The sequence below is a fragment of the Carettochelys insculpta genome, chromosome 4, assembly GCF_033958435.1.
Source record: "Carettochelys insculpta isolate YL-2023 chromosome 4, ASM3395843v1, whole genome shotgun sequence".
Lineage (NCBI taxonomy): Eukaryota > Metazoa > Chordata > Testudines > Carettochelyidae > Carettochelys > Carettochelys insculpta.
In genome coordinates, this window is record NC_134140.1 from 10289388 (window position 1) to 10316124 (window position 26737).

The 26737-nt window shown below is 41.5% G+C and overlaps 1 protein-coding gene across 4 annotated transcripts in view; it reads left to right on the forward strand.

Moving 5' to 3' along the window:
• The window catches only part of CTNNA2 (catenin alpha 2), an 814165-nt gene that overhangs the window by 602413 nt on the left and 185015 nt on the right, over nucleotides 1–26737 (forward strand). For all 4 annotated transcript variants that reach the window (XM_074992255.1, XM_074992258.1, XM_074992256.1 and 1 more), the window contains one exon: nucleotides 14668–14748. In XM_074992255.1, the coding sequence (XP_074848356.1) occupies nucleotides 14668–14748 (81 nt within the window). The remainder of the gene's footprint in view (nucleotides 1–14667; nucleotides 14749–26737) is intronic.

A 26737-nucleotide genomic window follows, 5' to 3' on the forward strand; every position in this document is an offset into this window, starting at 1 on the left:
GATCCTACTTTCATTGAAAACTGATAAACTTTCAGGCTGTGCCTATACTACCCTGAAAGATCCACCCACTCAGGGCCAATATTCCGTAGTTTGATTTTAGGCCTCTGGTAGGGACGTGCAAAATCAACCTCTCAGGGGTCGCAGTAGACTCCTGTACTCCTCATGAGAGGCGAGGAGTAAGGGAGGTCAACAAGAGAAACTCTCCTGTTGACCTTCTTCAGGGAGGCTGGACAGGTAAGTCAATTGCAGATATGTCGCTTCTAGCTTCACAATTGCCATAGCTAGAATTGCGTATCTGCAATCGACTTACTTTCACTACTGTAGACATAGCCTCAGCGAGATCAGTGAGAGCAGGAACAATTCTATTGTGATTAGCAGGCCTGAGTTCACATTGCAGTAAAAGCCTTAGTATTTTCATTGTATGGTTAAATTTGTAACCTTGAAGTTTCATAAGCTTGGAGAGGAGTAGAAGAGGCTCCATTTCACAGTTGTTGTTTTTTTTTTGACAAAGAGTAATGAAAAAGAAGCTAAACTTTGTAGTCCAGAAAGAAATATAAGGGTTTAATGAGTGTACAGATTAAAAGCATTTGTTAATACACTATTAGTTTATAATAGCATTTGCTAAAGTATTTTTTTTATGGAGTAACATTTTAATGAGCATTGTTGATGAAAATGTTACACAGTGAATTACATTCTGCATTTATTTGCCGCAAATGTCTCAAATGGGCCTTCTGCAGTTTTATGCTGGCTTTGCACTAATACCCTGTAATTGTGTTTCACTTTCTCTAATTAAACTGACAAGTAATGTGAATTGATATCGCTTAACACATTGATCTAAGGAGGTGACAGGAATATATTGCAGCATTTCTACATGGTACACAGTGTCTAAGGTTTATTACTATATCTGGATGTCTGGTATGGAAATGGAGAAGAATTAAATATTGAAAGTCAATTCTGTCCTTTTGCCTTTTTTAAAAATCTTTCCTTCTTGGACTTAATTAGATCCAAATCTTTATTTTGGTTGATTGGTTGGTTGGTTGGGGTTTTTTGTTTGTCTTTTGTTTCAAATATCAGCTGCCTCTAATTGTGACTAGTGAAGTCTTAGAAATATTCAGACATGAAGATGAAGGCAATATTCAATAGTGATCCATTATTTATGCTAATGAGGATCAAGTAATTTTCTTTCACAGACTTGCTGCCATCTGCATTAATTTAAAACAATAGCTATAGTTGCATTATGTGTTCAATTAATTCTCATGCACATTGCTTGCAGGTGGGTTTTCCATTGGAAGTGTGTCAGACAGGAAAAGGCGTGATGCCAAACACACAAGTTATTGCCCTCAGAAAGTTTGACACATGCACTGGCCTGATATGATGTAGGCAGTACAGTAAAATGCCAAGAGAAACCTAATGGTGGAAAGTAAAGTGATCTCACTGATGGTAAAAGCACATTAGCCCAAATCATTTGAAGATACAGTTTTGGTTGAAACTGCTATTAAAAGAGGCTAGAAGAATGGGTTGGCAAACAAAGGTAGAGAGCAGAGAGGAAGAAGGGAGATGACAGAGTAGGGGAAAGGGTACAAGGCAAGTTTTAAAAACATTTAATTCTCTGCTTAAACCAATTTTGATCTTCCAGTATTAACAGGCTGTGTCCTTCATATTAGATTTTAGTTTAGTAGGCTGCTTCCTTCATTGACAGCCACCTATTTGATTAAAATTTGGATATCAAAAAGGATACAAAGTCTTTCAGGTTACCTGAGGAATACAATGTACACCTTATATCAGGTTATGTGCCCTTACGGCCAGATGTGGGAAGGACTCACCCAAGTGAAGTACAGCAATCGTCTTGCTCCAGACATTTAAAGTAGGTTAGGAAATGCACTAGCAACTGCATTATCTGAAATAATATTGCAGAGTAATTAATTCTTGGAGACAGGGTACATATTTTATCTCTTATTTCTAAGATTATAAAATACACATTCTTTAAGAGATGAACGAAAAATAAATAGACCTGGTGTGTGTGTGTGTGTGCGTGTGTGCGCATGCGTGTGCATGCACGTGCACACACGCACGCACACACACACACACACAGGTCAAGTTGGAGCTTCAGCATGTTCTTTGAGAAAAAAAGTTGCATGCACATAGGCCGCTAATCTTATTGTTGGACATACCTACCTTTGGCTAATCATTTGGCCATATTTCTACCTAGCTCTTATTTGTAAGTGGCATGTTCTTATTTCCAGTGCCCTTTGAAGAGAAGAAGAAGAAAAAAAGATACTGCCCTCAGAAAACAATCTGGTCAACTATTGTAGCCCAGTAAAATCTGTTTTGTTGTTGTTTTTTCATGTATTTGCCAGCAGCCAAGTTATCTTAGGTGGTTATCTTGCTTGAGGTAAAAAGCTAAACAAGGTGAGGCCTGGTTAGTACTTCTAAGGGAAATTCCCAAGGTATGCCTAGGTGCTGTAGTGTTATTGCTAATTCTTTTGGTGATATGTATTCTGTGAGTCAGTGTTTGGAGTCTAATTAGCATGTTGTTGGGCAGAGGAATCCTGATGGATATGCTGTCCTTTGAATGAGACAGAACTCTGTTTTGGCAAGTCTTGGTCATTTAGCCTTTGGCTACGATATGTAGTGGGGCAGTGGGCAGAGCTCTGGGCCTCTTTGAGTTGCTGTGGCAGTGCTGCTACATGTGGCTCTGTGTGGGGGTATCACTGCAGTCTGGTGGCACTGATGTCCAAATGCTCTAGGCCCTACCTCTTCTGCCCTGGGTTCCACCCCTCTGGGGCACTGAGCTGCCCCACCCCCCCACCTTGCCATAGGGTCCAGGTCAGCTACCGGCTCTGCTGTGCTACCTGTATCTCATAGTGTCAAAATATCCAAAAGATTCCATGCCATTTTCTTTAAGAGTAGAAATGTCAATCCAAATATTCTTGCCAAAATGTTATTTCAGAAAATCTATTGCACCCCCTTATATTTCCCTTGGATTTAAAAGGCACATAGCAGTGTTGGCTCCTCATCTTAATAGGTTCCTGGACTTGCTGGGCTCTGTGAGAATAGTTGATGAGTTTCACCCCTCCTGTTTTCTACCTATTAACTGAATTGCTGTAACATTTCAGTGGTTAGCTTTTTAAAACCCTTAGACATTCTTAAGAAGAAAGCAGTAGAGAGGTTCAAATTATTGTTATTATTAATATTCTTATTATTGTTGATAGAATGCAATTGTGTTAAGAGATTTATGATTTCATTGTAGTTTCTTTTACTTACCTAGCCTCATCATATAAGTGGGTCATATGCTTAATGCCTCTTACCTTTTCCTTCACTCATCTGAGATTATAAACAGTTTGGTAGATATACAAGCAGATTACAGTTCACAGCTGGGAAGCAGTTGGTTCTTAAATTAGGAGTTTGTGGTGGACGCTATTTGAATGGATGTTCATGAAGAAATTAGAACCATTTAGCTTCATAGAGAAAGTGATTCTGGGCTTTGAAACGAAAGCTTATTCAGGCTTTCATTTAAAAGATGTAGAAAGTGCATCCTCATCATCTATAAATTGTGGCAACACTATTGCTGTCAGTGGAGGTATGGCAATTTACACCAGCCAAGCTTCTGCCTTCAAAAGTATAATTTTTGTAAGCACTGAACTGTAACATAACAATTTTTGCATATTAGTGTCCTGTGAACCAAATTGTCTGTTTTCAACCCTGAAAACACTGCTGTTTTTCATTTCATTATTATTTCCAGTTTAGCACTGCCAGTAGCCAGTCCAAGTTGGAAGGGATTATTTAAACTACTCTGAAGTTCTTATCCTTGCAAACCTTTAAATGGGTAAGTCAATGTGCGTAATTATACCAAGGCTGCCCTGAGAACACATATATCTTTAAATTGAACAATTTGTGTAGCACACAAGATTCCACTTTAAACAAATATATGATTATATCCTTTGAGCCTATTCCTTTTGAGGTGCAGACTATCTTCTTCCAGGCAACGCCAGTGACTTTATGGAGCTCACCCTTTCTTGAGCTTGAAGGTTTACTTTTGTCATTTTAAATTCAGTATAATGAAAGCAGCTCCAAAGTGGTGACTCTCTTCCTTTATCTTAGAGCATAGCATGAAAGGATGTGATCACTTGGATCCAAATTTGCAAACTCCCAGGAGGTCCACAAAACCCCTGCATAGAAGCTACTTATCTCTACATGCTGTAAGAGCCTAAATTTACATGTAAATATGCTTACATGCCTTACTTTCTGTCATGGGATACCTGAACTACTGTCTCAGGCAGGAGCCCAGACACCTAAACTCCCGTGGGATTCTTAGACTAAGCATTGCCTGCCTATCATGCCTTCAGGGGCCAATCTAGGATGCATAGTCAGGGCTCTGAATTCCGCAAGCTGGCGAGGATACCTAAAGATAGATATTGCCACTTCTGTGCATCCAGCCCTGAACTGGAGTTCTTTTAAAAGTAGCTAAGCAGGTTATGGACTGAACTGCCCATGGAATCAGTGATTATTAGGCTTTAAATAATTGTACTAGGTGTCTGTCCTCTAGTCCACTGAAATCCTGACCCTTGGAGCCAGAACTGTAAGAGCACTGACGCAATGCAATACCTCGGCCCAAAGTTGCTCTACTGCTTAATAAGAAGCCTCAGCCTTGAGTTAGGTCCCTAGGTTCCCTATGAATTGTATGGGGAGAATCAAGTGCTAAGGATGCAACAACTCTCATCCTGGCCTAGATGAATCAGCCATGAGTGAGACAATGAGGGGAGAAGCAGGAAGAGGAGAGGCATTTAAGGGCCTCCAAGGATTTGGCTTGGGCTAGGCTCCAGGCAGCTTGGTTACTATATAATGGTGTCAGTGCTGGCTGAATACATGAATGCCAGCTGGCCTAAAAGCTAGGCAGTGAGTGAGAGGCAATTTTGAGGACATCACTGGCTTCTAAATGATGGACTTAGGTGTCTAAAGAGGCAATGAGGTGCACAATTATCTGGGAAATGAAGGGATCGGAACTGTGTACTCACACACAGTGACACGTGGAACTCTTGAGAACTCACAGGGCATAGCACCCTCAAATTAACAGGTAATCACTGTATATTTCTAGTCTGTCTGCCTGCCTCTCAGTGCTATGTTTGTTCAAGAACTCCTCTTAAACCCAGACCTATGAGCAGGAAATTTAGTGTACAGCTTCCTCTTATCCTAACTTGAACCAAGCTCAGGGTTCGGTTGTGCCTGGAAAGTGGGAAATACCTGAATCCCGGGATTTCCCAGAACATGGGAAGGGAGGGGCACCGACAGGAGAGACGACATACTCTAGACTCACCTCTGGGGGCAGCGAGTGCAGGAAAGGGTCATACTGTACACTGACCACTGGGGCAGCAGCAGCGGCAAACAGTGGCCAAAGGAGACAGAGCTTTCCACCCTGCCAGCAAAGTAAATACCTCTTTCCCCGCTACTGCCAATGTGCTAGGGCCGTGAATCTTTTCAACGGTCCCAGCTTCCAGCCCTTATTCTGACAGGGCTGGCACCAGTGAGCAAGCTACAGCCACAGCCCCTCACTCCTGCAGCCACAGCCCTGGCCCCACTGCCCTCCTGCCAAACTGAGGATGGGGATGAGACCAAGCCCAGTGCTCCAGCTGGGCCCTACCCTGTTCTATCGCCCCTGGAGCTGGGTCTGGGGAGCATCCCAGGGCTGGGCAAGCCCTGGCCTTCATGTTCCCACCACAGACTGCCCCCACCGAGACCTGGGGCTAGTTGCCAAGGCCCAAACCCAGGAGTCATGGTCTAGGCTGCTGCCCCGCCCCCCCCAATATCTGCCAAAGGGCTGGTAGACGGGTGGGGGGCTGGGAGCTACGGTTCAACCTAACCCTCCATCAAGACAGGTAGGGAGGGCCAAGAGCTGTAGTCTGATCCAGCCCTCCTCCCCGTGGTCAGGAAGAGGCACCAGGGTCTGCTGCCCCACCCTCCCTTCCTGAGGCTACGGGGCGAGTCTCTGGAAAGCCTCTTCCCATACCTCCCAGACCCTTACCCTGAGCCCTCTGCCCTCCCAACCTCACCCTAAGCACTATCACATACCAAACTCTGCACCCTTCACCCCTACCATCTGCCCCATGCCCTGCCCTTAATACTGCATCCTCTTCCCCCTGAGTTCAGCCCCCACACCTCTCACATCCTCTGTCCTCAGTCCTGCACCCCCAGACCCCATCCACAGTCCCACATACAGCTTACCCCAATGCATCTTTGTAACCGGCCTCCTGCTCCCTCTACTCCCTGATCTATCTCCTCCACCCCCCCCCCACTTCCTCAAGCCCCACTATTGAAATAAAGCATAAAGCCACTGTTTAAATAAACATGTAATTTTCCTTTTTTAAAAAAACTACAGTTAAGGATCCAGGCAACACTGGGTACTTCTGCTAGTATTAGTCATAAAATTATCCAGACATTTTAAAATCCAGCTGCAATATTTGTCTTTCTGATTTCTACTGGCTGATGATATGCTGGGCAAAGAAATATTTCCTTTATTTGGATTGGATTACTGCAATACATTCTACGCTTAATGACCATTCAGAGGACTTTACTGTTGGATGAGGTAGCAGCCAATTTACTCAACAGTGTTAAATGCAATTCTGGGTGCATTTTTCACCCTGGAAGCATTTGTAGAAAGTGACCTTGTTATGTACATGAGGAGCAAATTAAAAGCCTTCTGTGATCCTTTGAGCTGAGAGTCACCATGTAGTAGAATTACGTAATTATTTAATTATTTAAGGTTGTTTATTAATCACAATTAACTCATGCATATAATTAAAAATTAATTCTGATTTAAAATTGATCCTGATTAATCACACTGTAAACATCAAAATACCTGTAAAATTTATTAAACATTTTAGATATTGTTCTATATTTTCAAATACAATTTCTATTACAGCTGAGAATAGAAAATGTAAAGTGGTCACTTAATAACTTTATTACACATATTCACACTGTAAAAATGCTAAAAAAATAATATCTTTCAGTTCACCTCCTACAAGTACTATAGTGCAAATTCTTTAATGTGAAATTGTAGTTTACAAATGTAGAAATTATTTAGTTACAGAACTTCACTCAAGAACAAAACAATGTAAACCTTTAGATCCTGCAAGTTCACTAGGTCCTATTTCTTGTTCAGCCTATCACTTCTAGATATTTTTTCATTCTTTTTTAACATGCCAGCTATTACATATTTTACTTAATTTGTGGCTAATGCAGTATGTTATTCAGATTATTCATATTGGAACACTACTTTTCCACCTAAATATATTTTCCTGACTAGTTCCTCCACTTAAGTTGGGCGTTTCAGATACCATTGACATTTACGTTTATTGGGTAGGATTGGTGGTATAGTCTTTTCCTCACCCAAATTAGACTGCATTTGTCATCCATAGGGCTTAAAAAAACAGAGAATATTTTCCTATCTTCCCATTTAAAAGGTTCCACTTCCACTTCGGGCCATTGCCCTGCTGGGCTTTCTTCCCTTAGTACTAAGTTTCAGCTCCTTATCTGTATAAGATATTGGACAGAACCAAAGTTCTAAAAGAGTGATGTAATTCAGCAGTGAAAAGCAAATACTAGAAATGATATTTTTTTGAATAGCTTAATGATGTGATGTCGCAGTTGGGCCTATACTATAATAATGGAGACATCTACACAGGTGATGATGTGGGGGAAGAAACATGTTAAGGTATGGTAGCTATTGAATCAATAGATAATCTTTCCACTTGTCTCCTGTGCACTAAATTACTGAATGAGTGACAGCAGGTGTGTCTTGGACACACAACATGTACTACACTACTGTGCTGAGCTTCCCTAGCTTTCACTTATCTGAGCAGAGAGGACAGAAGGCATCTATGTGAAAGTGATAGCATCTTCTGATTCCTTCTCACACAGTTAGAGAAGGGTTTTTTTGTATTGTAATAAATTGAACCATTATTCTGTCTCATCTTCCAGATAAGGCATTTTAAAGGGAAAGGAAGTAGTTTGTTCCATACATTTTATTTTGAAGTCTTCCTCTTTATTGGTGATAGAACAACAAATGAGTTGTCTGTCTGTGCCAGAATTATGCAGCTCTAGCTAATAAAATCTAGTTGATTTAGAGGCTTATATAATACTGCTCAGTTGGATGATTATTCAGCATACATGCTCTCAGCTCAAGGTCCTTTTTTTACCTCTACACTTTTATAGTGATGTTCATCACCACAAAGATCAAAGAACTTCCCATATTAAAAATGTCAGTTCACCCTTAGTCTTGTTGTGTGGGTGAGTTTCAGGATATTTTTTATTTCACTCGTGATAACTCACATTTTTGTATTATTCAATTTTATGTAAAACTGGCGGCAGAGTTCCCCTGTATGAGGAGGCTTAGCTGCTAACATCACGTTCACAATACAGCATAGCTTTTGGTTGCCTGGCCTACAGCCCTGTAACCCAGTTCTATCCCCTTGTGGGTATCCAAGGCTACCGAACAATATTTTATAAATATCTTCAAGCTGGCAAAGTCTGGTCTAAGTCACTAAATAGGTATGAGGATTAGCAGTTATCAACTATTACGGAAATGTTTTTAGACGGAAAGATATGTCTTAGGAATAAAAAGCACCAGATGTTAGAACACCTCATTGTAATAGAGGATGCACTTTCAGCTACACAGGTTCTCGGTCTAGAGGGTGGAATGTTTGGATACTCTGTTATTTTCTCAGAGTAAACTGAGTGATTGTATCAGCTGAAATGTTACTGTGTGATAATTGTTCCTTTTGTTTGATTAATGGACACTAGTGATTTTTTGAGCGTGTATTTTGTGATTCAGGAAATATTTTTCCAGTCTGTTCTCATAGGCCATGTCTTCTAAACCTTTAATCATTTTTGATGCTATTTTCTGCATTGTTTCTAGTTTGTCCACGTCTTTCCTAAATTGTGGCACCCAGAACGGGACATAATACTCCATTTCAGACTTAGTCATTGTGGAATAGAGTAGAAAAATTACTCCTCAGGTCCCTCATAAAAAACCTGCTAATAACCCCAGACTAATACTTGCTTTTTTGTTTGCAAGTGTTACACATATACATGCATATATAGTAACTCAGATTAAATTTCTAACCCACTCTGACCCCCAGATCCCTTTCTGTAATACTCCATTCTAGGCAGCTGTTTCCCATTTTGTATGTGTGCAACTGATTAGTTCATCCAAAGTGGAGTACAGGTTGAACCTCCCTGGTCTGGTATGCCTGGCACCTAACTGGTCATGAACCAGGGAATTTGCTAGACCAGGTGAGGACAATACTTGCCCCTCTGCTCCTAGCCTGTGTTCCCCAGGGCACCAGCTCATATGCTCCCCAAGAGTACCTGGGCTCCAATGCCAGCCCTATGAGTTCTGGGACCCCATTGCCCAGGGGTACTGAGTCTCCCCACTGCCAGCCACCCAGGACTTCCCTCTGAAGGCTAGGGCTCTGCTTTGCCAGCTGGTGTTCCCCTCTGCTGGATGGCCAGGGCTCCTCTCCACTGGCCTACCCACGGCCAGCCCCTAGGGGGATGGGGCTCCACTGTCAACCCCAGAGCACTGGGCCTCCATTCATCCATCCCACCAGGCTCCACTCTTTCCTGGACTCACACTACTCCTGACCTGAACCTGCTGTTGTTCCCCATGGCTACGTCTACACTAGCCAAAAACTTCGAAATTGCCATGCAAATGACCATTTCAAAGTTTAATAATGAAGTGCTGAAGTACATATTCAACACCTCATTAGCATGCGGGTGGCCGCGGCACTTCAAAATTGACGTGGCTTGCCGCCGCATGGCTCATCCAGACAGGGCTCCTTTTCGAAAGGACCCCGGCTACTTTGAAATCCCCTTATTCCTATGAGCAGATATGTCCTATGTCATTTTGAAGTTTACTAATGAAGTGCTGAAATACATATTCACCACCTCATTAGAATGCCAGCAGCTGCGGCACTTTGAAATTGACGCGGCTTACTGCCACATGGCTCGTCCAGGTGGGGGTCCTTTCCTATCTGCTGTTAGGAATAAGGGGATTTCGATGTTCCCAGGGTCCTTTTGAAAAGGAGCCCCATCTGGATGAGCCGCGCGGCAGTGAGCCGCATCAATTTCGAAGTGCCGCGGCTGCCGGTATTCTAATGAGGTGCTGAATATGTATTTCAGCGCTTCATTAGTAAACTTCGAAATGGCCATTTACATGGCCATTTTGAAGTTTTGGGCTAGTGCAGACACGGCCTATGTGTCATTCCACTTTTTCCTCCTATCAAACTGTTTATTTAATGTATTTCTCTTGCTCTCCTGTTTAAAACTGTGTACCGAGGGAGACATTGTAATCAGTTAGGCAAGCAAACAGCAATGACAGAGGAATTGTTCAGGAGGTTGTAGCATTACTTCCAAAGCATATTGGGTTAATCAAAATCGTGTGTTGAAATTAAGATGATTTATGTGTAGACTGAATGTTACCCAGAACTGTCCTAAGCACGAGTAGTTGCATGAGACAGTAGAATAGTCTCTCAAGAAAAATGGTTTGGCACATTCATAACTGGATTGCAAAGGGTAGATCCTCAACTTCAATAGAGATCTGACCGCACAGGAGTCAGTTGTCAGTGAAAAATATGTCTGTATACTATCTCTGTTCTTCCCCTGGAATTTTGATGTTTGTTCAGTTCATAGGATAATTTAGACAAGTCTCAGGTTTGCTACTTTTAATTATTGTGCATTGCTATGGCTCTTAGAACAGCTGAAGATAGCAGTTGCATAGCATGCACTGGGTTAGTTCCCCATCAGCCCTGCTGGGTTGACCTTTGGGAGAACTCATTTGATTCTCATGGGTGCTAAGTGGAAAGCCCTTGATATTGCGTCTCTAATCCAAGACAAATTTGCCCTGCAACAAATTAGTGCATAAATGCTACTCAGTTGTTGAGTAGTGATGTGACTCTTAGAAATTCAACCTGATGTGACTTTCAATTCTGTTGATTAGCTTATTAATTATCATCACTTTGCTAATTTATAGAGTAACTTCCATTGCTTGCTGGAGGCTTTTTACATGACAATGAAATATTACCCCAATGACAGAAATAGGGGGATTAAAAGATTTCATACCATTGTATCTCTTCCCACCACTCTGCTATCCGAACTTCACCAAATAGCCAGGTGAAGAGAGAGGAAAAAATTAAAGACCTTGAATTACATTATTTAAATAAAGTCACTGAAGAGAGACATGAAAGTGGCATTGAATTTGAATACTAATGTCACCAAGTAGTTAAAATACATGTAACAAAGTTACTGATCTTTTTTTCTGAGGTTACAAGTTCATATTCTGAAGTATTATGGCTGCATTATGATATAGACCAGCTTACTTGACAACTCACTTTCCATTTCCACAATTCAAGTATGTTTAGATTACATATATCAGTCCAAATATCTCTCCTTTTTTAATGGTAAATGTCACCTTGACAAAGGGTAAACTACTTAAAAACATGGCACTCAGTATCTTTACTTACACTCTGGGGACTTAAGGGCCGTGTCTACACGTGCCCCAAACTTCGAAATGGCCATGCAAATAGCCATTTCGAAGTTTACTAATGAAGCGCTGAAATGCATATTCAGCGCTTCATTAGCATGCGGGCGGCAGCGGCGCTTCGAAATTGACGCGCCTTGCCGCCGCGCGGCGCGTCCAGACGGGGCTCCTTTTCGAAAGGGCCTCGCCTACTTCGAAGTCCCCTTATTCCCATGAGCTCATGGGAATAAGGGGACTTCGAAGAAGGTGGCATCCTTTCGAAAAGGAGCCCCGTCTGGACGCGCCGCGCGGCGGCAAGGCGCGTCAATTTCGAAGCACCGCTGCCGCCCGCATGCTAATGAAGCGCTGAATATGCATTTCAGCGCTTCATTAGTAAACTTCGAAATGGCCATTTGCATGGCCATTTCAAAGTTTGGGGCACGTGTAGACGTAGCCAAGGTGTAGTAAGAAGAGGGCATAACCCCATGTATATCAGACCTGGAGTGAGGCCTGAGGCCTAGGCAACAATGGTCAAATCTTTGTTAATACAAAGCAAAGTTAATCTATGAGCAAGAGGCAGGCCCCGCTCACAGGACCTGCCAAAAATAGCGTTGATATTGCAGAAGCTACTCATGTCTAAGAGGTACTGGACACAGCACTAAACACATTCCAGAGGGTTGGCAACGGAACACTTAGTTACAAGATGTTTTGGTACAAACACACTCCCCACAGGTAGCATTCTGACTCAGGTTCAGGACAGGACCTAAAATGACAGCATGAAGAATAGTGATGTTATGATGATCGGATCACCATGCACAAGGTAAAGGCTGGTATCGAGGAACATCAGAGTATGGCAACATGATGTGTCATGACCAATGTGTTGCATGTTTATCCCCTGAGGGTACATGTTCATACCTGGATACTGCCCTTGTCTGGCCTAGGAGGCAGCCAAGAGTCCCGCCGCTGTCTGAGCTGGTCCACGGGTTAGTGGTCTGATAGACTCTGATAGGTATTAGGACCATGCTTCATTGACCATAAACCTAGTTCAGATGCCTTCATCCCTTATGTGATTTTGTGGTCTTTGGGGGGTTCTATCAGTCTGTTGTGCTGGCTATCCATGCAAGTCCAGTACAACATACATTGGGAGCACGTGCACCTATAGCCAAAAAGTTATCACCATTGGACAGAGCAATATGATAGTCGAGGCACCACACCAGTGACTTCTGATCACGAGACAGGGAGAATGACGCCACTGTGATACAAATATACCAGTGGACTAGACAAATATATTTTGTTGAATATATTTAATATATAATTGCAGTTATCCAAGGTGCGCAGTCAGATTGCATGGGCGTATCAATTATTCTGTTTAAAGTTTACTGTCCCTATTCTCTTGTATGGTTGTTGAGTTCACTTCAATCAGTTACTCTGAATCTAAGAAATAGAATTGCGTTTTGTTTGAAATCCTATTTTTGTTTGCTACCGTAAAGTTAGAACTTGTGGATTGGGAAAAGAGTCGATGTAGAGGATTTTCAGATTCCTGAAAGATTATAAATTCATAGGTCTTTTTATCAGAAAAATTAAAATTACAGTAAAGAAGTCAGTTACTTAATCAAATGGCTAAAATGGAGGATGAGGCAGTGACCATTTAGGCTGGGTCTACATGTGCCCCTTCCTTTCGCAAGGGGCATGTTAATGAGCAGGTTCGAAAGATGCTAATGAGATGCTGCAATGAATATGCAGTGCTTCATTAGCATAATGGCAGTTGCGGTGATTCGAAAGTGCAGCTTTTTGAATCGTGCGACGCCCATGGAGACAGGACCTTCCGAAAGGACCCCTGCCCCAGTTTTCGAAAGCCCTTCTTTCTATCTGAGATTGGAAGAAGAGCTTTCGAAAACTGGGGGGGTACTTTCGGAAGGTCCCATTTGCACAGGCGGTGCGCAATTCGAAAAGCTGCACTTTTGAATTGCCGCAGCCACCATTATGCTAATGAGGCACTGCATATTCATTGCAGCACCTCATTAGCATTTTTGAACCCGCTTATTAGCATGCCCCTTTTGAAAGGAAGGGGCACATGTAGACCCAGCCTTAGAGCTTTTAACATAGTCATGTGTATTAGAGAAATCATTGATAAAATGGTATATTTAAAAAAAAAACTTTTGAAAGTGATTTTTCAGTAGATCACATAAGCAGATGTTGTTAGGCTCTGTTGGAAGTACAAAATCTTGGTTTACTGCATGTTGGGAATAATTGCAAATAAGATATCGTAAAACAGATGAGAGAAAAGAAATGGGAGAATGGATTGAAGAGATATTTGTTATTCTGGATTTTAAAAAATCAAATGGATTTCAATGTGATAAGAGATTTAGCAAATTGTTAGCGAGGCAGCTGTCTCTTAAAAGGAAGATTATGCAGCTGGCGGTCACTTAAAGCTTTATTGTACCTTGGAACATTAAAAAGTGTTGCTGTTTTCTCTTTGCTCGTTTGTGTTTTACTGTAAGCTGCAGAAATCGTCCTCTTTCTCCCCCTCCCTTATTTAATCTTCATTGAGGATCTTTACTTTGAGACTACCTGCACAAGAGAACATTTTAAGTGGAAGTCTTCTGTATATTGTATTTAAAGTCTGCCCGTGCAATTCTTGTAACAGTCATACGGAACCTTTTCCTTCTGTCCTCAAGCTGTTTTGCTGCTTATTATCATGTTTAACATACCCACCACCTGGCAGGACAGAGATTAGAAATTCTTAATATGTTTTATATAGAGAGAGGTCTTGCCAGATTTTGGCAGCAAGTGCTATAGCATGTGAACATAATATATCAGTGCAAAAGTTCTGAACTGTCTAGGGAATCACATTAATCCTCTTATTTTATCCTTTTATGAGTTGTTCAAAAATATGCTGTACTCAGCAGTGTCCCATTAATAGTGTGGTTTGATAACTTATATTGAAAAGAAACCTTGATTTGTGCTCTGATTCATGCAAACAATGCAGAGTGAGATGTACTCTCTATCTACCTAGACATGTAGGTGGTTTTTGATAGTACTGAATGCTTCTTTTTATCTATTTGCAGAATTCTAAAACTTGTACATATGGGCTGTATTTTTCACCGTAGGACTGTCTTTTTTCTTCTAACTGTAAAATATATATATTTTAATAGACTGGAAGAAAAGAAAAAGGGGACCCACTGAACATTGCCATTGACAAGATGACCAAAAAAACAAGGGATCTCCGAAGACAGGTACGCTGGTTTCTTCATAATGCATGTTAATTTTCAAGAAAGTCATTGTTATGTATGCTCATGCTGTCTTTAACATTAGTTGAATTAGAAAAAATCCTCAGTTTACAAGTTGTTATTATATTGTAATTAATTAGGGCTTCAGGATTAATACTTACTGGCTTCGTCTACACTAGCCCTTTCTTTTCGAAAGGGGCATGGTGATGAGCGACGTTGGAAGATGCCAATGAGGCACTGCCATGACTATGCAGTGCATCATTAGCATAATGTTGGCCAAGGCGATTCGAAAGTGCTGCTTTTGAATCATACGCCGCCTGTGTTGATGGGGGCCTTCCGAAAGGATCCCCCCCAATTTCAAAAGCCCATTGTTCCTAAAGCCCAATAGGAATAAGGGGCTTTTGAAGAATGGGGGGTCCTTTCGAAAGGCCCCTGTCTACAGGGGCTGTGCATGATTCAAAATTAGCACTTTCAAATTGCCGTGGCTGCCATTATGCTTATGAGATGCTGCATATTCATGGCAGTGCCTCATTAGCATCTTCTGACCTCGCTCATTACCATGTCCCTTTTGAAAAGAAGGGGCGAGTGTAGACATGGCCACTGAGTAGTACTGGAGAAACTGAGTTACCTATTCAATAAATCACTCAGTCTGGGAGAAAGGAAGCCCTCCAAGCTTTAATTGCCTTTGGAACCACTAAAGCCATGTGTGCTGCTACTGGCGTATGGGCTTATCTTTGCTCACCTTAGTCATCCCATTGAAATACACAGAAGTATTCTTGGGACAAAAGCTGAGCACATGTGTATGTGTTTGTAGCCTTGAACATGTTAGAAACAAACCCACATAAAATGTTTGTTAAATGAAGATGGCATGTGACCAGGGAAAAATAGTAATGAAAAGTTGCCTGTTACTTTTTTCCATACTCTTTGTTTCCTATTTCTTATGTTCTTATGATTTTAATTCTACAGAGTGGTGTATTTTGTGATAGAACAATTTGATGCAAAAAACAGTTAAAATGAGGATGAGAAATTGAGTGGGGGAAAAGGGAGTTGGATATCTCCCCCCTTAAACAATATTATTTGTGTGTTTACAAATTTCCCATGAAGGGTTAGAAGGATTTTCCTTTCCTTTTGAGTGATGAAATTGCAGCCCTGAGATGGGCCACGTTGGGGACATGTTTAGAAAGGATCAGCTAGCCAGTCAGAGCACTGCTCATATAAAAAAGCCACACTATAAATAAGCATGATCTAATAAGCACCTACATCTGTATTTATGGACCTGTGAAGTGATCTGGTTTGCTGAGAGGCTGGGTGCCCACAATTAGTATGCTTGTTAGTGCTCATCACCTTGAAAATTAGGCCATTCATTCAGCCACTTCATTTTTGACACTCTGCTTTGAAAATATTGGTCTCAAATGCTCATTGCAATAGAATAAAAAACATTACAGGTTTACAATGTGTTCTTCATAGTATAACCCCAAAGCAGTAGAATAATCGGTCATGCTGTAGGACAGCTCATATTACTTCTGTTACAAAATTAATCAGAAGAGAAAGATACTGCATCTCAGTAGGTCCAGCCTCATCATTCGGGGGATCTCTAATTGCAAAACTGTGGTTTACATCGTGTGTTGTTTCCCACACTTATTACAGCTAGAGTGAAGTATAAGGTCAACATATTGAGTTACTGCTCCATCTGGGGCCCCCAGAAGTCCCTTGCATTGCTCATGTCTAAAATCAGGTTCTAGTCTCAGATGTGGCGATGTAAAAATGGCACCTCTCTACTCACTCCATTCAGAAAAATAAGTTGGAGTTAGTTATATGAGCTAAGTTAAGCGTATGCAAGTGTTTGCAGACTTGGAACCAAAACCTCTTTAACATTCTGATGAGTTTTTATTCCTGCTAGTCCTGAACAGTCTGTTATTTATTAGCTTTATGGTAGTGTCCTAAGGTCCTTCTCATTTAATCAAGTCACAAATACAGTAGATGCCATGGAAAGGAACGAGAAGACAGAATCACTGTACTGAAGAGTCTATAACCAGATAGAAACCTGACTACAGCTAAGAGATACAACTGTATTCTCTTTCTCCTGCTGTGTCACCATGAAGATGTATTCTAATCTCCACTCACTTGCATGTATTCAATCCCACTTAAGCAATGATATTACCTGGGTGTCACTGAGGGCCGAATTTGAAGACAGTGGGGTTGCACACATGGAGCTGGCAGGATGTTCCCGATAGATTCTTTATGAGGGACAATGAGGGTCAAGATGAAATGAACCAAGTTTCAGACTGTGGGCATGGGTGTCTGATGAAGGCCCAGCTGAGGAAGGCAAGCTCTAGCCTCACCCCTTCTGCCTGAGACCCCACCCCTTTCTGCCCTGAGGCCTCTCCCAGACAGCAAACTTCCCCTCATGGAGGCAAGCTCTGCCCAACCCCAGCCTGATCCTTCCTGGCCACCTGGTGGGTCAGGCTGCCATGATGTCACCCCAGCCTTCCCAGGTGGCCAAGGAGCTGGGCTGCCACACTGCAGCTCCAGCCTTTGCAGGGAGAGGGCTGTGGCACCAGGGAGTGTTGGCAGTTTTGGGAAGTCAATACCTTCCCTTGCCTACATTACCTGCTGCCCATGACTGTGGGGCTGGCAGTTTGCAATCAAATTACTTGTGAATTAATCACATTTTAAGCAGAGGTTTTTTTCAGGGACAGCAAACATGGAGCCTGATCATGCCGCTGGGGTGCGTGGGGGCATGGATCAGCATTCATGTCATTCGCTCCATCAGCACCTGTCCTGGGCCAGGCAAGCTGATGATCCAACAAGTAGACCAAATGTTATGAATCCTGGTCCTGTGCCACCTGAGGCATGTTTCCCCTTTGTACAGTCACTTTCTAGAGCAGGAGTCTCTTTAAGTTCTTCTCAATCAGACTGCCCAAGCTCATAATTACTGCCCTAGGACTCAGTGATCTGCAAAATGAATTTGTGGGCAAGCAAGAAAGGGATTTTCTTCCTTGGGCAGAAGGAATTCTCTTCCCAGACTTCAGCAGTTAGCTGGCTAAGACTGGTTTCTTTCTCCCATATTGCTGTACTCCAGATCTCTTTGATTTTTTTTAACTTAGTCAGACAAACGAAAGCCAGGGCATGCTGCCATTGTTATGGGTGGACTGTCTCTTTTTAAGAATGTATCTCACAAATTATAGGAATATCCAAGCTTGTTAACAGAAGGGAGGGAAGGAAGGGTAGGGAAATGGGCAGTTAGATAGGGCCTAGCCTTTCAAAGGGGCTCAGTGCATTGACAGCCACTGCTGGTGGTTTGGGAGCAGAGGCAGCCTAAGGTCCAGGCCCCTTTAACTTCTGCATGGCTGTCGGGTGTGCAGGGAGTCCACCCTGGTGCTGGGCAGTGCTAAGGACTGACTGTTATAGGCCCCACCCTTTTGTCATTGGCCCTGCCCCTTCCGGGGGTGTCGACCCTGGTCCCCCTCCTGCCACAGTGGCTGTTGGCCATGCTGGCAATATCAGTATTATTCTTCTGGAGAAATAATGTCCCTGATAATCATCACTTCGAGTCTTCTGAGTATTTGAAAAATACTATGTAGCTCTAATGTCTGCCATGAATGAGAATAATATCAAAGGTAGTTAATCCAAACTAGTGCTTTGAAGTAAGTGGTCCACAGCAGCCCTCTGCATCCTGCTGCCACTTACTTTTTTCAGTTTTGTGGGAAAAGCACAGAGTTCTGTGTGTGGTAACAAGTTGTGCCAACTGGATAGATTTTTGTTGTATTTTTGTGCACACAAAAATAAAAGAAAACAAACCCATACCTCGCAATCAGAAAGATCCTTCATAGTGTGCTACAGCTGACAAGAATGATCACAGCCACAGGAAGCCTGAGTTATTGTGTTTGTACATCCTGTCTATTGAGAAAAATACTAACTCTATGGTTTAAATATTACAACTAATGAGAAGCAGCATGTACACAGTCTTTGAACTGCTGAGACTCTGCAGTAACACTGAAACAAAGATAAGCAGGGAAGAAATTGGCTTACATGCAGGCTGAATGCACAGCCTTGTCCAGCCTGGCTATAGATCATTTGGAGTAGAGTCAGCAGAGTGCCAGCTGTTCCGCTGTCACCTCCACTGGTGCTCCACCTGTTAGGGCTGCTGCCTCCTGCAGTTGGCACCACAGTCTCTGTGCTCCAGACTCTGCATGAGTCTAGCAGCTGATCTTGTTGAGCCACTATTTGCCAATGTCTCTTAAAGTTATTATTATCAAAATGCTTTGATCTCTGCAAAACATCCTCACCGTCAGCAGTAAAATCAGAGCTTTCTGTTGTGGAGGATTTAGAAGTTCGTGAATAGTCATAAAAACTCAGTTCAGAATCACAGTCTTTTCTAAAATGGAGTTTAAGTTCTTTGGAGAGATTTGGTTTGCAGGATGCTATAAGAAGATAATATGAATAAGGATTGTGAAGTTAAAAATTCAAGCACCACTAAGATGAGATTTACATTTCAGTTAAAACATGTGTTGGTCTAAGTCTTTAGAATAATGGGAAATGATCATATAAGACTGATAATTATTTATTTTCTTAATGAAAGATTTGACTTTTTGAATATAAATCACAGGACCATAAGACCGGAAGGGATGCTGAAAGGTCATCTAATCCATTCACCTGCACTTATGGCATGACTAAGTATTTTCTATACCAGGAATCAACAACCCCTGGCAAAGATGCCAAGAGCGGCATGCAAGCTGATTTTCATTGGCATCTCAGGCAGGAGCTCAGCCCTGCCCTCTTCTCCCATGCACTTGGGAGCTTCTCAAAGCTATGCTACCTGTGGATTAACTAAAGACCAGCTAATGTTACCACCCACCATCTAAACAGCAAAGCTCTGCATAGTAATTAATTAATTAAAAGCTGTTGTGAGTAGGACTATTAAGCCGTGTCTACACGTGCACGCTACTTCAAAGTAGCGGCACTAACTTCGAAATAGCGCCCGTCACGGCTACATGTGTTGGGCGCTATTTCGATGTTAACATCGACGTTAGGCGGCGAGATGTCGAAGCCGCTAACCCCATGAGGGGATGGGAATAGCGCCCCACTTCGACGTTCAACGTCGAAGTAGGGACCGTGTAGTCGTTGCGCATCCCGCAACTTCGAAATAGTGGGGTCTGCCATGGCGGCCATCAGCTGAGGGGTTGAGAGACGCTCTCTCTCCAGCCCCTGTGGGGCTCTATGGTCACTGTGTGCAGCAGCCCTTAGTCCAGGGCTTCTGGCTGCTGCTGCTGCAGCTGGGGATCCATGCTGCATGCACAGGGTCTGCAACCAGTTGTCAGCTCTGTGGATCTTGTGTTGTTTAGTGCAACTGTGTCTGGGAGGGGCCCTTTAAGGGAGCAGCTTGCTGTTGAGTCCACCCTGTGACCCTGTCTGTAGCTGTGCCTGGCACCCTTATTTCGATGTGTGCTACTTTGGCATGTAGACGTTCCCTCGCAGCGCCTATTTCGATGTGGTGCTATGCAACGTCAATGTTCAACATTGACGTTGCCAGCCCTGGAGGACGTGTAGACGTTATTCATCGAAATAGCCTATTTCGATGGCTACTTCGATGTAGGCTTCACGTGTAGACGTAGCCTTAGTGAGATTTAAAAGTACCACTGATATTTAGACCGTCCATAGAGGCCAAAGATCAAATTTCAGCACTCTGCCTCAGAAAGGTTGCTGACCCCTGATCTAGGCCAACATCAATGTTACTCAACCCTTTTAATTGCTGCAACGAAGTCTTGGTTTTTTTGTTTTTGTTTTGTTTTTGAGGGTTTTTTGGTCACCTGATGGCCATTCATTGACCCATAACTGAAATTAATTTTTGTTAGCGTTCCAGTTGCCACACAGCAGGTATCCACAAACAAATAAATTTCCCCATCACAAATGTAACTGCTTTGAATACATATTGGCAATTTCAGTGGAGATGCAGTGATTGAGTAGGCATTTCTGGGACTATTGGTCTTCTTTTCATCTGGGAAACACCTCTGTTGATTAGGTTGCCATGCTTAATGGTCAGTATCTTTTTTTTTATTCATTACTAAGGCAAGCCATGCAAATGAAACGATACTACATCTTTCTTCATGTATATGCAGTGTTTAGCACAATAAGGTTGTATTCTTTCTTGGGGTCCACAGGTGATAATGATATACAGATAAATAATAATAAAAATCACCAATTCATGAACATAATCATTAAACTGGTAACAAATATCCTTTAATGGCCCTTTTATCTTCTTTGAAGTTGATGCCCTTTCTGCCTTGCAGCTGACACACTCAATCAACTGTCCTTGTTAAACCTATAACTGATGTTAGATTTTTTTTTAACTCTTTTTTATGGTCAAACTCACTGGACACAGTTTTAGTGGGTTTATAACCGAGCCTATCCTTGTTTTTCATATATTTGTTCTCCACCCATGCAGGCAAAAATGCTGCTACGTGATGTGACTTTTCTGGCTCTAAAAACCAAACTACTGGGGAGTTAACAAAACAAAAAACAGTCATATAGCACTTTAAAGTTTAAAAAAATAATTTATTAGGTGTTGAGCTTTCGCGGCGTTGACCCACTTCTTCAGATCTGGAAATAGTACTGTAGGTCATTGATAATGTGCTGGAGGGGTTTGAGATGCAGGCTATAGATGTTCTGTTATTGACTTTCTTGGACACATCTAGCTGGTTTCTGGGTATTCATCTGGTCCTGTCAATTTTTCTTTTTTGGTTTTTTTTTTGGGGGGGGTTGTTTGTTTTTTTTTTAACTTCTCCCAGTGGGTAATTAAGTTTTACAAATGCCTGGTAGAGATCTTGAAGCTTTTGGTCTCTGACAGTAGGATTGGAGCAGATGCGGTTGTATCGAAGGGCTTGACTATAAATGATGGATCATGTGTTATGTCCCAGATGTAAGTTGGAGGCATGTAGGTAAGTGTAGTAGCCAGCGGGTTTCTCGTAGAAAGTGGTATGATTTGTCCATCAGTGATTTGTACTGTGGTGTCCAAGAAATGGATTTCTCATGTGGAATGATCAAGGCTGAGATTGAAGGTGGGGTGCAGGTTGTTAAAATCGCTGTAGAATTCTTCAAGGGTCTCTTTACCATGGGTTCAAATGATAAAGATAGCATGGACATAGCATAAGTGAAGGAAGGACAATAGGGATGACAGCTGAGGAAACGTTCTAAGACTGCCATAAAAATTTTAGCATATTGTGGGCCATGCAGGTGCCTACAGCAATGCTGCTGATTCAGAGGTATAAATTGTCCCCAAATTAGAAATAATTCATAGAATCTTAGGGCTGGAAGGGACCTCAGGAGGTCATTGAATCCAGCCCCTTGCTTCCAACAGGATCAACCCCAACTAAGTCATCCATTTGTGGATTCCATCCATTTGTGGGTGAGAACAAAGTTACATAGGTCAGCCATCAGATTTGCCATAGTAACACCTGGGATAGTGTTCCTAATCACTTGTAGTCCATCTTCAGGTGGAATATTGGTGTAGAAAGCTTTTGCATTCATGTACTGGATGGGACAATCACTTTAACAGAAAATGAATGGACACAAATCTGACATTAGGAATCTGAATACATAGAATCATAGAACCACAGACTACTAGGCCTGGGAGATACCTCAGGAGGTCATCTAGTCCAGCCCCTGGCCTAAAGCAGGATCAACCCTAACTAAATCATCCCAGCCAGGACTTTGTCAAACCAGGACTTAAAAACCTGTAGGGATGGAGATTCCACCACCTCTCTAGGTAAAGCATTCCAGTGTTTCACTAATATCCAACATAAACCTCTCCCACTGTAATTTTAGACCATTGTTTCTTGTTCTAAAATCTGTCACTACTGAGACATAAACCTGTCAGGGAGCATTTCAGTGGAGTAGGCCATAACATTGAAGATCTGAGAATCTGCATGCTAAAGCAGAGACTTAACACCAGCTTACAAAGGGAGATATCTGAACTGGAATTTATTCTCAAATTCAACACTTTGCATCTTGGTCTTAAGAGAGATAGAAGTTACCTTATGCATTACAAAGACAGCTTCTCCATCTTTTATATTCATAGTAATCTCAGCAAATTAACCTAATAGATACTTGCAGTAAGTAATTTTCTTCCTCTCCTCCCCTTCCTTCTCCCCCAACTCCTTCTGTCCTATTTAGCTTTGTCAATTTTCATTACTTTTTTTTTCTGTCTCTCTGTTATATGTTCATCATGCCAGTTCACTTTCAGCACTATTTCCATATCTGAAGAAGTGGGTCTGCCCCACAAAAGCTCATCACCTAATACATTATTTTGTTAGTCTTTATAGTGCTACCTGACTGCTTTTTTGTTTTGTCAAGATAGAGACTAACACAGCTACCTCTCTGTGACTACTGGGAAGTTTGTCATTATTTGAATATAAATTCTGAAAGTAAAATATCTGCATGCTCTTAGTGGGTACTGTGCTATTTGAAGATGATTTTCGGTATGATGTAGAGTGAAGTTCTAATCATTTGTCGTCATTATGGTTCTCATGGTTTATTATGCAGAATTAGGGTCATTATTCCACTGTTCCAGCTAAAAATCATTCCAATTAAAGCTATTTCGCAATCAAAACCCAAACCAACCAAAACTCATTTCTAAGAAATCTATCCTCCTGGCTTATTAATAGTAGATTATCCAGAGGAACTCGTTGTGTTGAATTAAGCCTTAGAGACTTAATTCAACTTATTTTTCAAAGGCAAACTTGATGCAAAGTCATATTACACTCAGCTTGTAGATGAATAGATTAACCATCTGACCCTCTTTTTCTAAGGTTGCATTATATTATCTGAGATGAAGTTTCAGTTGCTCCCCCCACCAGAGAATCCACAGAATAATTGGTGACATTGTTTCATCCTGCTACACCAGAATGCTTCCTGACAAAATGTTAGTGTTACTGAAAGTAACCTGTCCCTGAATCAACATGTACACGACTGTGAACCAAAGCAGCATCAGCCTTTCCTCATTATCATCTCCTCACCTTTCTCCTTCAGGCTTAATATATCATCTCTTCAATGGCAGTTCCTCTACTGCACTTGGTTGAAGAAATCATGAAGCTGTTTCTGTAAAAATCACTATTGGTGGGAAAAAAGAGATGCTTGCTTTTGCTAATGGTGCATACATATTTCATGTTCAATGTTTAGTATGTGTGTATGGTTATTATTTTTGTTTGTTTGTATACCCTTATAAAATCACTGCATCTAAAGTATTTATTAAATATGTGTTGGTATTGCATAGAAATCTGAATATGATGGTGAATTTACTCAGTACAGAGAATGAGTGCACAACACAACGAAGAGATGTCCTTTTTCACCGTTGACTGACACCACCAGCATTGAAGATCCTGTGACCTAGAGGCACTTTGTAGAATTAGATTCAGAAAGCTTGAGATTTTCACAAGGCATGCACTTCCTGAATAACTTTTATTGTCCTCTATTATTTAATAGAACCATTAGTACACTTAGGCTACATCTACCCTAAAAATGTTTTGTCAAAAAAGAAAAACCTGGTTTAGTCAACAAAACTCACGGAGCATCCACGCTAAAAGTGTGTTCTGTCAATATATCATTGACCGAAGTTGGCACTTTCGTTGATAGTCTTCTGCATCTGCCCCATGAAGCAGAACACCTTTCTTGACATAATACATTGACAAAAATGCTGTGTGGATGTTCTGGAGTCCTTCTGTTGACACACAGGGCTTCTGGGCCACCAGGCAACCCTGCTTGCTCTGCTTTTAGTTGGCTGTTCTGTCAGGAAAGTGGCCAGGAAGTCTGGCTGCTCTCTGTCGACAGATGTTTTATCAGAAAATCTCTTCCAACAGCAACTTCTGTTGACAGATCACTCTAGTGTAGACATAGCCTTAGGGTATGCCTACACAGCAAAGTTTTTTCAAAATAAGGTATGTTATTTTGAAATAACTTTGTGAGCATATACACACAGAAACTCAATTATTGAAATACTGGTTTACTTATTTTGAATTTGGTAAACCTCACTGTACAAGGAATACCTATTTTGAAAAAGGGGCTGTGTACATAGGGAATAGGGCCTATTTCAAAATAAGATATTCCAACATAGCTTATTATGAAATAAAGATGCTGTGTAGACATGGGCCACGTCTACACCAAAAGCATCTGTCTACAGAACTTGCTGTCGGAAAAGGTGTTCCTACAAGACTTCCGTCGAAAGATTACGTCTACACATAAAAGCAGATTGAGCTACACTGTTTTCTTGTCAAGTTTCTGTTGGCAAAACACATACTGTGTGTGGATGATCCAAAAGTTTTGTCAACAAACCTCCAGGTCTAGTGGAGATGTAGCCATGGTGTCTCAGATTATAGCCTCTGATCCAAAATAGGCTCTATTTTGTGTGGACACACTGTTTCAGAATCAGTTTTGCTTACTTTGGGGTTTCCCTGTGGCATGGATGTGTTGTTCTGGAATAGCTAATTTTGGAATAATAGCGCCAGAGTAAGCTATTCCTGCATACACTTAGTCTACGAAAGGTGCTTTCACAAAATGTCTAAATATCTGCTGTCAAAGTTAGAGGCAAGGACATGGTTTCTAAACTTTATTTTAATGGTAAATTGGACTTGAGCATAAAAGGCTTATTTGAATTCCATGCCTTTTTGTTGTCTATCTCAAAATCCATTTCTTCTAGAGATGTTTATCACTGTGACACTGAATCTTTATGACACTTGAGAGTACTTCAGAGGAAACGGATAGTGTTTTAATACTGCTGATTTACTCTTTTAGGTCTCCAGTAATTTCCTTACTGCCTAATTATAAGACTCAGTTTAATTTATGCTACACGTAATGTTTACTGATGCACATATGGTGCTGTATTTCAGAAAATTATTTCCATAACAGGTAGTTGTGTGTAACTCTTCCATCAACCGAACAAAAAATTAATTTGGAATTTAAGTACCATAATAGATTAATTCTGCATGGCAAGGAGTGCGGTAGCCACAGTTTATCTCAACTTTTCAATAGGATCCTGAATGTGCTATGAAACTCACAATAGTCTTGGGGTTCAAAGAGTTAAGTTTTATTGTGTGTTGCTGTGATCACATCAGGAGGTAGTTTCAGAGTGCTATGCAAAAAATGACTTAGCCCTGTAGGGTAGATCTGATATTATTTCCCATACACTAAGTTCCCTTAAAAATTCACTATTCACCAAGCCAGCTACTTGTGTTAAGTCCAGTAATGTCCTGTATTTAGGTGATAAGCAACCATACTTCTGCAATTTCAGAGTAGCAGATGTTGAATGTTTAATGCCATCTTTTTTAATGTGAGAAAGAATAAACCTGAGGACGAAGACAATGGATATTGTTAGTTACATCGCACAAACCAAGACAAGCAGACATGACATAGGGACGCAACTGCTATGGCCTTATGTGTATCACAGCAAATTACTGCATCTAACACACACAAAATGTATGACATATCATTGGAAAAACAATCTAGAGTCTAGACTTCTTGCCTGCTGAGAAGTCTGTAGCTGAAGGAAATCAAGAATTTGTTTGCTTCATGTCCTGAATACCAAAATAATCCCTAAAAGTATCCTATCAGCTCCACTAATATTGCTTCCCTGGGTGGAGACAGTCTTTTAAAGAGGAGGAATAGAACTTGTAGGACCGCAGCAGACCACCTCTAGACATCAGTTTATCCTTGTCATAATGGACTACACCACCATATATCTGGAAGCCATATATCTGCAGACTACAGCTGCTTAAGAGTATACCCACTTTGCCCTTTAAACAGATTCCTGGAAGAAAATGGCTTTTTTCTGCACTGTTAGGCCTATTTCAAATTAAAGCTATGCACTTTGGGAAAAAGATTAGTGGCAACTTTACAGTTGTTGATGGTTTGATTACTAGATCCCTGAAAATCCACGTCTATCCTCTTCATATCCACAGGCATCTGCATCCATGGATGTGGATGCAGAAATCTGCAGCTCATTTTT